Below are 12,240 nucleotides of genomic sequence, written 5' to 3' on the forward strand. Positions count from 1 at the left end.
ACTGGAGCGATCGGGGGAGGAGGTGCTGGCCATTCTGGTTCTTCTGATCGGGGGATGGCCCGGGCGGCCATGGACCGGGTGGTTACGCACGCCCAGTCCGGGAGGCCCAACATCCCCAGGTGCTCTCTTCTTTCTACGGCGGCCCACGGGGAACTCTCAAGATCATTCCCCAGGAGACAGTCCACGGGGGCATCATCTCGGACCGTCACCTTCAACATGCCGGAGACTCCTCCCCATTCGAAGGGGACGTAGGCCATCCGACATAGACTCTCCGAGTTGTCGGCTGAACGGACGGGGCAGAGAATGTTCGGCAGGATCTGCTCTGGTTTTACCAGGTGACAGCGGACGGCCGTCACACTGGCCCCCGTGTCACGTAGTGCTTCGGCCCGGCGTCCATTAATGTTCACCCACTGACTATATTTTCTGGTGTTGGCGGGTAGGGGAGCCCGCGGGACCATGTCTCTTCCCCCTAGGCACGCTAGAACCATGGCGGCCGGTTCCCACTCTTGTCGTTCCTGTTCGCATTCTTCCTGTTCTTCGGAGATTTGTTCTCCCCCCAGGGCGGCGGCAGCTACCTGGCGGGGTCTCGGAGTTTGGTTCTGTGGACAGTTCGGGTCATTGGCGTAGTGGCCGACTCGCTGGCATCGGTGACACGTGACATTGGCTCGGAACCCCGGGCGCATCGGGGGGTTGCCCCGGCTGGCCGGGGGCGGGGTGCTGGCAGCGGGAGCGGCCGGGACGGTGTCTCTTCCTCGTCCCTGACCTCCTCCTCGGGGACGGTGCTGACCTTGATTGTTCCGGTTCTGTTCGTGCGGCCCTCTCCGGCCTACTCGGGTGCTTTCCCACCGGTCAGCTTCGGCGGCGAGTTGCCGTGGGTCAGTCAATTTACTGTCGAGGAGGTGCTGCCTGAGCTCGACGAAGCAGTTGTTAGAGAGGTGCTCCCACACCATGAGATTAAAAAGTTGCTCGTAGGTCGTTACGTGGCTTCCCTTGATCCAACCCTCGAAGGCTCGGCTGAAATAGTTGACATATTCCACCCAAGTCGTACCCGGGATCCGGGTGCAGTCTCGGAACCTCTGGCGGTACATTTCGGGTGTGAGCCCATATCGGGTGAGGAGGGCAGCCTTCATGTGATCATAGGATGACATCAGATGGTCTGGGAGCTGTAACAGGGCATCGTGGCCTTCATTGACGAACCTCCCCCATAGACCGGCTCCCCAGTCACTTCCACCTGATCGATCGGAGGTCATGGCGATTTCGTAGGCCTTGAACCACTGTTGTATGTCGTCCTCTCGGACATACTCTCGAACGACATCCTTGGGGATGTGGACTTTCTTTTCTGTCGCTCCTGGGGTGCGCGGTTGCTCGGGCACCTCCAGTTCTTTGTTCTGCTTCCGTAGGTCTATTTCTGCCAGTTTGCGCTCGTGCTCGTACGCTAATCTCTTTTCTTCAAGCTCTCTCTGCCTCTGTTTTTCTTCCCGTTCTTCTCGGAGCCGCAGATGTTCTAGGTTCAGCTTTTGTTCGGCTAATTTTAGTTCACCGTCCATTTTGAGCCGTGCCATTTCTAACTCATGTAGTCTGTTTTTCTCTCTCTCTTGGATCTCTTCCTGCGAGAGGCCCGTTCTTCGCTCCTCGGGAGCCGTGGTGTTCCTCTCTGATGCTGCAATGTTTTGGTCCGGGGGTCTGGCGGCCCCGGTTTCTGCCCACGACTCAATGGCGTGCTTGAAATCGTCTTTAGTACTCAGACCGGTGGTAGCAATGCCTAGTTCAATGCAGAATTGTTTCAACTCACGATGGCTGTACTCTTCCAATTTCTCCATTTGGAATTTCTCGGTGGATCCGCTCTCTTTGGTTGTCATTGTGGTTTCGTCGTGGGGTGAGTTACTCTCTGTACGATTACGCGTTGATTCGGATCGCGCCGCTGGCCACCAATGTTAGACGGACCGGGAGGGTCGGCCGAGGACAAGGGGAGAGGTCTCCGGGGAGAGCCGTCTCCAGCGATCGTACAGACGAATAACTTCCCCCCCCACAGAGGTACACCACACAATGATAAGGTTTAACGTTCTTTATAAGCAATCTGTAGGTACGATAGAATGGTACAAGGAGGTCAGGACTCAGGGGTCCCCTCGATTCTAGTCTCTTGGTTGGGAAAGGGGGTAGCGGGACAGTCTTGTTACCAATCAGGTAGATGCGATGGTATGATGGATAGCTCACAATCCTCGAGCTCGGCGTTCGAGATGGACGGACCGCGGCAGCGCCAGCAGGTCCCGGTGAAGGTGGTAGTTACAACGGTCCGCGGCAGCGCCAGCAGGTCCCGGCGAGGATGGCAGTTACAACGGTCCGCGGCAGCGCCAGCAGGTCCCGACGAGGATGGTAGTTACAACGGTCCGCGGCAGCGCCAGCAGGTCCCGACGAGGATGAAGGATGCAGAAGGTTGCGGCAGCGCCAGCAGGCAGGATGATAGTTCACAAGGCAGGACTACGGCAGCGCCAGTAGTCCGTCAAGGATGAGTTCTTCACGGTGTCTCTCGACTCCAGGATACAACTGCCTTCCTGCTCTGGAGCTGCCCCAGTTATAGGTCTGTATATAATAAGAGGGGGGATTCAATGAGGTTTTCAGAGGCCGGAATCTGGGTAATACTTTTATAACAGCAAATACCTCTGACACCATGGATCACAGTATCACTTTAGTCTCAGCAGATCTATTTATTGACTGCGAGTTGAATATAATTTCATATATTTAGATGCCTTAGTGAACACTTTCTCGGTGTGACAATCATAAATCTCCAAATTTCCACTTTTTCAACAATACAATGTGACAACAAAACACAAATATCACAAATATAAGTTTCTCAGTGTGACAATAGACAAATTTTCACTTTTCCAACAAAACATTATAACGACATACATAAATGTGAAAAATTAAAGCATGAATCAAAACAGTACTCAGATATCCTCTTTATAAGTGGCATATAAAGTCATTATTGCCTCCACGTTGTATGATTGATTTGGTCCTAAATGGGATTAAAGAAAAAAATGATGTCCGGACCCTCGCACTTGGAGGTCGGGAGGTCTGGGATGAGGGAGTCCAGACACCCAGCAGGGGGGTGGAGCCAGCGCCCGGGGGAGCTGGGGGCGATCGGCACCTGGCGGGGGAGAGCCTTTCTCCCATTGACCTGCCAAATGGTCCGTTCACCTCCTGGGTGGATGGTGGTGCCGGGATGTCGGGGCCTGGCCAGGCCCAGGGTTAGGGTCGAGCTGAGGCCATGCGGCCTCGTGGTGCAGTGTCCAAGATGGCGGCCGGGCCGGGCGAGGGAGCCGGTAGTGGTTCGGCCCCATGATACAGAGATGTCCGGGGGCAGGAATCCCGTCTTGGGACGGGGTGCGGGTTGCTTCTGTGGGTAACACCTGGGGGGCCGGGGCTCGGGCCCTGTCATGCGGGGAGGGAGCAAGCCCTTCATGTGGCCTGTCCAACAGTGCCCTTCTGATTTCTGTACCCCTTCGCCCTCCCGTTTCCCGCCGCCGTGTCCCCTGCAGCCCCGCCCCGCCCCCCTCGCTGACCATTCGCTGCCCCTGCCTCCCGCCTCCCAGTTGCTCCTCCCTCCCACCTGCCCATATATGGCGGCCGAAGGCGTGCCTAAGGCAAGCCCGTCTGCGCCTGGACCACGCCCAGCGCCAGAACCCCTGGCCCCCGCATCCGCCACAAAGACCGCCTCCGATACGACGCCAGCACCCTCATCGCTCTCAACCCAGGACGGACCTCCACCTGCTTCAAAGCCACCCCGAAACGCACCCATGGTCCCTTCACCTGCCGGAACTGCAGCTTCACCTGCCTTGGAGACCCCGAGACTCCCGCCAAGAAGGACCTCAACCATCTCCGGTGCATCCTACTAAACACCCGCTCCGCACGCAAACACGCCGTCGAGCTTTGGGACCTACTCGACACAACACCGGACGTCGCCTTCCTGACAGAGACCTGGATGAACGAATCCTTCGCACCCGACATCGCCATAGCCATCCCCGACGGCTACAAGATCACCCGCAGAGACCGTACCAACGGAATCTGAGGAGGAATCGTCATCGTCCACAAAGACACCATCAGGGTCTAGACCAGCACCGACGACACTCCGCACCGCCGAACACATGCACTTCCAGATCCACACGGATCCCAACACCACCGTAAGAGGCACCCTCATCTACAGACCCCCCAGACCACGACCCCAGTTCGTCGACTCCATCGCCGACTTCATCAGCACGCACGCCCTGACCTCCACCGACTACATCCCACTCTGAGACCTGAACTTTCACTTCGAGAACAACAACGACAGCAACTCCTCTACCCTGATCGACAACCTCGGACTGAAACAGCTCGTCACGACGCCGACCTACATCGCCGGACACACGCTCAACGCCATCTTCTCCTCAAGCTCCCACGTCTCCTTCAGCCACACCTCCGAACTCACCTGGACCAACCACCACTGCATCCACTTCACCTTCCGGAAACCCGCCGCACACCACCGCACCCTACAGATCTCCGTAGATGCTGGAGCAAAGTCACCGTAGACCAACTCTAGACAAACCTCGCACTCAGCCCACCCACCGACCCCTCCAACCCCGACGCCGCCGCCTGCAATCTCAGATGATGGATGGACGACTGCGCCAACACCTTAGCCCCGCTGAAAAAACCAACCTACAAAAACACCAACAAGAGAGCCAGCTGGTTCACCCCGGAAACTCCTAGCATCCAAGCGCACCTGCCGGAAACTGGAGAACAAATGGCACAGCAAGAAGACGCCGGACAACCACACAGCCCACAAAAACGCCATCCGCAACCACCACCACCTCATCAGGTCCGCCAAGAGGACCTCCTTCAAAGAAGGACCTCGACAACAACGCACACAACAGCAAGGAGCTCTTCAGCATCGTGAAGGAACTCTCCAACACCAGCTCCAACGCCAACGACATCCTGCCGACGCAAGCCCTGTGTGATTCCCTCGCCACCTTCTTCCACCGCAAGATTGCCGACATCCACAACAGCTTCGACTCCCGGACTAACCCAACAGGCCCCGACACATCAGACTCCCCGCACCCCATCGACCACGACCCCCTGACAGCCTGGGTCAACCTTAACACCAAGGACACAATCAAGACCATGGGCACAATCCACTCCGGCTCCCCATCAGACCCTTTTCCACACCACATCTTCAATAAAGCCAGCAGCTCCATCGCACCCCACCTGCGCAAGATCATCAACCTCTCCTTCGAGACCGCAACCTTTCCAGAGAGCTGGAAACACGCCGAGATCAACGCCCTACTCAAAAAACCCAAGGCGGACCCGAGCGACCTCAAGAACTTCCGGCCCATCTCCCTGCTTCCATTACCAGCTAAGGTCATTGAGAAGATCGTCAACAGACAGCTCACCCGCTACCTCGAAGAGAACAGCATCCTGGACCCCTCCCAGTCAGGATTCCACAACAACCACAGCACCGAGACCGCCCTCATCGCCACCACAGACGACATCAGGATCCTGCTGGACAACGGCGAGATGGCGGCCCTCATCCTCCTGGACCTCTCTGTCGCCTTCGACACTGTCTGCCACCGCACACTACACACACACCTCCACGACGCAGGGATCCGAGACAAGGCCCTGTCTTGGACCACCTCCTTCCTCTCTGGCAGAACCCAGAGCGTCCGCCTCCCCCCATTCCGATCCGAAGCCTCCGAGATCATCTGCGGCGTACCCCAGAGATCTTCCCTCAGCCCGACACTGTTCAATGTCTCCACTCGCACGCTTCGCCCGACAGCACGATCTCAACATAATCTCCTATGCCGACGACACTCAACTGAACCTCTCCCTCACCAAGGACCCCCCCACCGCCAAATCCAACCTCCACGAAGGAATGAAAGCCGTCACCGACTGGATGAAGTGCAGCCGACTTAAGCTGAACACAGACAAGACGGAGATCCTCATCCTCGGCTCCAACCCATCAGCCTGGGACGACTCCTGGTGGCCCTCGTCACTAGGGGTACCCCGACACCAACCGACCACGCACGCAACCTGGGAGTCATCCTCGACTCAACGCTCACCATGACCAAGCAAGTCAACGCAGTCTCCTCCTCCTGCTTCAACACCCTTCACATGCTACGCAAGATCTACAGGTGGATCCTGACAGACACAAGAAGAACTGTCACCCAGGTCCTCGTCAGCAGCAGACTCGACTACGGAAACGCCCTCTACGCAGGAGCCCCGACCATGCTCCTCAAACGACTGCAAAGAATCCAAAACACCTCTGCACGCCTGATCCTCGACATTCCACGCCAGAGCCACATCACCCCCACCTGAAAAACCTGCACTGGCTCCCCGTCAACAAGAGAATCTCCTTCAAACTCCTGATCCATGCACACAAGGCACTCCACAAGACCGGCCCAGCCTACCTCAACAGTCGACTCTCCTTCTACGTTCCCAACCGTCACCTCCGCTCCGCCGACCTCTCCCTGGCCACCGTCCCGTGCATCCGGAGAACCACCACCGGAGGCAGATCCTTCTCCCACCGCGCCGCCAAGATCTGGAACACTGTTCCCCTCAACCTACGACAGACCCAAGACCTGCTGACCTTCAGGAGACAACTCAAGACCTGGCTATTCGACCAGTAGCGGCAACCCCCCCCGCTCCTCTTCCTCAGCGCCTTGAGACCCTCGGGGGTAAGTAGTGCGCTTTACAAATCTTGTGATTGATTGATTGTTCTCAGCTGGCTGTTCTCTTGAATTTGCAAAGGATCATGGTAATGATTGGTGTCCTTTATATAGGTGGAGTTGTGGGTGTGTCTTAGTTCCTATTTTTTTTTGTTGATATTTATTGACTTTGTCATTTCTTATTTGGTCCTTTTTTTGTATTTTTTCCTTTGGGTTTTCTAGGCATGAAGGAGATGTTCTTCTGACAGAGACGGACGCTGAAGTTGGCTCGTGCGGGCTTCTCCGGGTCTTTCACGCTGACTTTCTTCTGTGTTTTATATGCGTCGGTCGCGGAGATCTCTATTGCTTCAGGTCCCTGTTTTCTGTGCGTATCGGTCATGCGGTTTGGGCTCCGTGCGAGTCGGTCTGGTTTTACACGCATTGCATCGTACTGCGCAGATCGGACATCGCGGGTACGTTTCCGTCGGGTTCATTCCTGGTGCCTGTCGTTCGGTGCGAATCGCGTCCGGTTTCCGTGCGAATCACTGTTTTCCCTACGGCTCGGTCGTACGGCTTGTATTCCATACGTGTCAGTTGTAATTCACACGCGTTGCATCGCACTGCACGGGTCATACAGCGCCGGTCCGTGTCGGTTGGTCTCCGTTCCAGGTCTGTGTCAGTTGGTACGTTTTGCGGCCGGAATCGGTCCCTAATTGTTAAACTCATGGCAGTACTTCATTTTGTGGCCACAGGATGATTCTAATACACTGTGGCAGTATCTGGTGGAATGTCACAACCAACTTTCAGTGGTGTGATATAAGAAGTTCTTTCATCAATGATGAGACTCGTCAAAAGCTTCATCCAGTTTCCACGACATGAGGATTTTGCGAATGTGGAGATCGATTTATATGGTCGCAACCACATGTGGTTGGAGCAATTGATGGCACACATATTGCCTTAGTGCCACCACACGCCAGGGAGCAAGTCTATCGGAATCGGAAGCACTTACATTCAATACATGTGAAAGTTGTCTGCTTACTGATTTGTACATCACAATTGTCTGTGCATGTTTCCCGGATCAGCCCATGATTCCTTTGTACTACGGAACAGCAGCATATCCCTGCAAATATCACAACTTGGACTGGATTTGGGCAAGATGCTATTACACACTCATATAAAGCTGTAAAATGATATATGTATTTTGAATGTGGAATCATTTATTTTAATTGTAACTGCACTATTAATTACATATTTAATTACATTTTTAGTAAATTTAAACGTATAGCGTTTCGTTGTATCTTAGTTGTACCATTGTAGAGCAACTAAACATACTACAAAATGAAGGCTGAGAATAAGCTCAGTAGGAGCAACGTGTGTTTAGTAGCAATATCACAGTGCACATGCAAGCTCAATAAGGCTTGAATTACAATCCACTGATGTCATCAATGGCTGTGTCTCAGTTCAAAGTACACAGAGATAGCTTCACAGTTTGAAGGATAATGGTTGTGTAATGGTGGCAACAGCAGTGCAGAGAGAAGACACAAATGTCGTGGGCTCATAGAAATACACAGTGATCACCTCAAAGTGGGGCCAATTAACTAAAGTAACTTTACACTTGGGTAAAACTACATGTGTCAATGTGCTCTTTCACTATGTAGTAAATTGACTAATTTTGGCTATTCACAAATTAGAGGCAGGGACTTAAAATAGAACCAAATATCAAATAATGTTCAAATTAATTAATTTCAACCTTTTAAAACTATATGTAAATTAATTTCATGTTAAAATATATAAAATACAAAGTATATAATTGTATGTCAAATTATTTTACAACAACTAATCTAAATTTGCTCTATACTTGAGGTTTTGTAATTTAGAATAATAATAAGTAAATACAAACATTTTACATCTTTAAGAAATTAATTTAAAGTAATATAGTTAAATGAATAACATTTTTATTTAAAATTAAATTAAATTAATAGTGTAAAGTTACTACTAGTAACTTTCAAATGTGGACAGAGTTTGCAAACACCAGGCAGAAATGTCCATTTAGTAAAGTATAGGGACATTTTAAAAAGTTGATTAAACTTTAAAAAGAATTAGAAAAAATATTGTTATGTTAAATAATAATGTACATTTATATATTTGTTTTAAATGTAGAACAAAATTTTAAAAATGGTTCAGCGCTATTAAGTTAATTTTGAATTAAATATTTAATTAATTTATATTTATTAAATTCACACAAATAATATTTATTTCAATATTTCTTCTAAAAAAATACCACTTAACGGAAAATATTTATTCACTTATTTTGTATTAAACACTACAAAAACTCTTCCCCCATGATGTTTGATTGTTGAGTCTAGAAAATGAATCTCTAAAGTACTGTGGGTCATAGAGAACTTCATCTCGGCCATTCGACAATTGACCCATTCATGGAATTACATTTGTTCATTCACGCCCTCTTTCCAAATCAACAACGCATTGTTAATGTAACGCCGCCATAATGACTGAGACCTTTTCTTTGAAGGGGTGGTTTGTATGAACACACCTTTCTTTTTACTTAGCGATAACAGTATGGCTAGCTCCGGGGTGAAAGGATATCCTATTGCAGTTCTTTTAGTTTGAATATAAAATTCATGGTTGAATTGTTTTAAAACAAGCAGATCTTCACCAAATTAAGATAAAGTCAGTTGGTACCGGGTGAGGTCTACTTTCCAAATTCCACTCCAATGTTTTTAAAGCTATATTGTATGGTATATTGGTGTAGAGGCTTTCTACATCCATGGTTACCAATGTCTTACATTCCTCATTTTACTCCAAAACTCCAATCTGGGTACTTATATTCATTGTGTCTTTGACATTGGAAGGTACATCAATATGAATTGTTTCAAAAAGACATCAATGTACTTTGTCAAAGGTTGCAAGATTGAATTGAACCATGAAATTATAGGTCGACCAGGTGGTGTTACAGGATTCTCATATATCTTAGGAAATGTGTACAACACTGAAGTTTATGCATTCTCATTAAGCAAGTACACTATCTTTTTTCTCGAAAGCCAGCAGTCACTCTTCACACTCTGAATTAGTGTTTTAATCTCTAGCAAGATTCCCTTCTTAGGGTCATAACTAATCCTTCTCTAATGTTTCACATGATTCAGTTTTCTTTCCACTTCCTGTTCAGAGCTGTCCCGATCTGGGATCACAATAGCTCCTCCTTAGTCAGTTGGTTTTATGATAATATGGCATGAATATTTTAGACAAAGAGGGTGGGAGGGGGTTCCGTCTCTGCTTTAGACAGTTGAACGTTGTGTATTTACTAATCTTCAGGTGTTTATCCAATTCCTTAAAAACAGTCTTTTCAAAAGCATTTTTTGGGCAGGAGGGCAAAATGTGGACGTTTTGTAGAGGTCAGTGCAACTCCTTCCTGGGCTAGTATCCATTCTCTCAAAGAATTCATGCAGGCGCATTTTGCAGGAGTGTGCGAGTTCCACCCTTACTTGGGGGAAATACGTTTTTTGAACTGGAACAAACTATAATCCCTTTTCTAACATGCTTTCTTCAGGTTTGCCTAAAATTCTTCCCCACCTGTACGTGCATCTCCAATATTACAACAGATAGAAACATGAGACCAAGATACCGCCGAAAGATAGGACTACATGGAAGGCCAGGGTCCAGGTTATCAAAAATGTCACCCAACGCAGCGCAGCACATTGTGTGACAAGGTGAGAACAGGAAAGCGTCATATCTACAGAGATATGGCAATCTCTCTCCTCCCTCCCTAGTGCCGGCACACAATCAGGCTGCCAAGCGCCACAAACACACTTTTGCACCACAGTGCAAGGGTGTCCGTTTGAGTATAGCATAGGTTTTGTACTGGAAGGGAACCCTTCCAGGACAAAGTAAGATGCTTAGACTAACTTTACAACTTTTCCCACGTTGGATGTGTGCTGTACTAGGCAGCACACATGCAAAGTGAGAAAAGTTAAGAGAAATACAAGCATTTTTCCTTTTAACGCCTGATTCAAAGTGGTGTTATTTTTTTGGCGCAAAACCTTGTATAATATTGTTAGTAGGTAGAGTTTTGAATCAATAACCATGGGTGTTGCATGAGAACACCCATAGAACGCCCCCTTGATGCAGAGTAATACAAATCAGAGTTAGTCACTAGGCTTAGTGATAACTTTTCAGCACAAAATAAGTTTTGTGCTGGAAAGTAAATAAAATTAAACAAATTCGGCGCAGGTAAACCCAGAGCAAAATGTTTGTTAATCTGAGGCCTAGTCTCACATAAATTTGAAAGACGCTGGGTGCTCCTGAATTCTACAGCTTGGTACTGTGCTTCTAATCTGGAGTGGCTGGAATAGTAATGAGACTCCAAGGGAAAGGTATAAACCATAATCAGGAGAAACAGAAATAAAGCTCTAAATCAATTGGGAGGTTTCTTGATGCCGGTCTCTCTTTACCCATAAAAAATATTGAGCTGATCCTAGATGGAGATTTTAATTTACACTCATGTAAGGTCTGTTGTTTATACGATCCTAAGGATTCTGAGGGGTTCCTAGTTGACCAGGTACATGTTAAACACTCTGCCCAAGGGACTAGCCTAAATGATCTAATTGCTCATTTTAACTTATGTAACCTACTCTTTTTGCAAGCACTTATGCCACTGGATGGTGTCCCTACTTTCAAAGGTCAGGGACCGAGATGTTTTATTGATTATATTTTTGTATCTATGGGGCTCTTCTCCTCCCTGATAGATTACGCCTCAAAATGGAATCTGCACAGTGTCACAATCCCTTGATTGCCTCTTTTGTGGGGGGGGGGGGGGAGCCTGGGGGGATATGTGCTCTGTACCGTGTACAGTTTAGGCTTTGTCTTGATGACGAGACCCCAGATTTGGATACAGTAAGTGCTTCATGTGTATGTCAGTACTGTAACAACAACACAATTGCCAATATTGATCCTTATTCTGCTACTAACTGCTACCAATCACAGGTGACAATCATAGTGACTGAATTCTTTTTTATTTTTATTTTGATTCAATTTAATCAAAAATCATTTTATAAGTTCATGTTTTTATTTCAATGAACAATCTCAACAATTTTGCTTGAACCACATTGAATTACAAACATATATGACATTAATCCTAGGTCACATGTATGACAAGACATTAATTATCACATTTAGACAAAACCTTTTAGTGCATGAACGAGCTCAAGTTCCAAAAGAATTTTTACATAGACAAAAACATTAATGAACGGACAGACAGAAAGAAAAAAAGATGAAAGACCCAGGGGAAAGGTTGAGAAATTATTTGAAAGAAGGTGACTTCAAATTGTTGAAAAACAACAAACCCTGTAGGGAAAATGGCCAAACAGTATCGTATTCAGGTCTCCATAGTTAGACATATTCTTCTATGTTTCAAGATTTAATCAAAGAATACATTCGACATATAGTGGAACTGATACTCAAAATTAAAGATCGCTTGTTTGGTCAAATGAAAAAAGGTCGATGCGTTTCAAACCCCTAATATACTTTAAGCAGGGTTCTCTTCAGGACCTGGAAC

General features: G+C 48.5%; 1 protein-coding gene across 1 annotated transcript in view; it reads right to left on the bottom strand.

The window, feature by feature from the left end:
- Window positions 1-2,316: 2,316 nt before the first annotated feature.
- Window positions 2,317-12,240, bottom strand: part of THG1L (tRNA-histidine guanylyltransferase 1 like) — a 58,764-nt gene continuing 48,840 nt past the window's right edge. The window contains exon 6 of the mRNA XM_085617600.1: window positions 2,317-2,580. Coding sequence (XP_085473726.1) covers window positions 2,479-2,580 — 102 coding nt within the window. The 3' untranslated portion in view covers window positions 2,317-2,478. The remainder of the gene's footprint in view (window positions 2,581-12,240) is intronic.

Source organism: Triturus cristatus, chromosome 7 (assembly GCF_964204655.1).
Source record: "Triturus cristatus chromosome 7, aTriCri1.1, whole genome shotgun sequence".
Taxonomy (NCBI): Eukaryota; Metazoa; Chordata; class Amphibia; order Caudata; family Salamandridae; genus Triturus; species Triturus cristatus.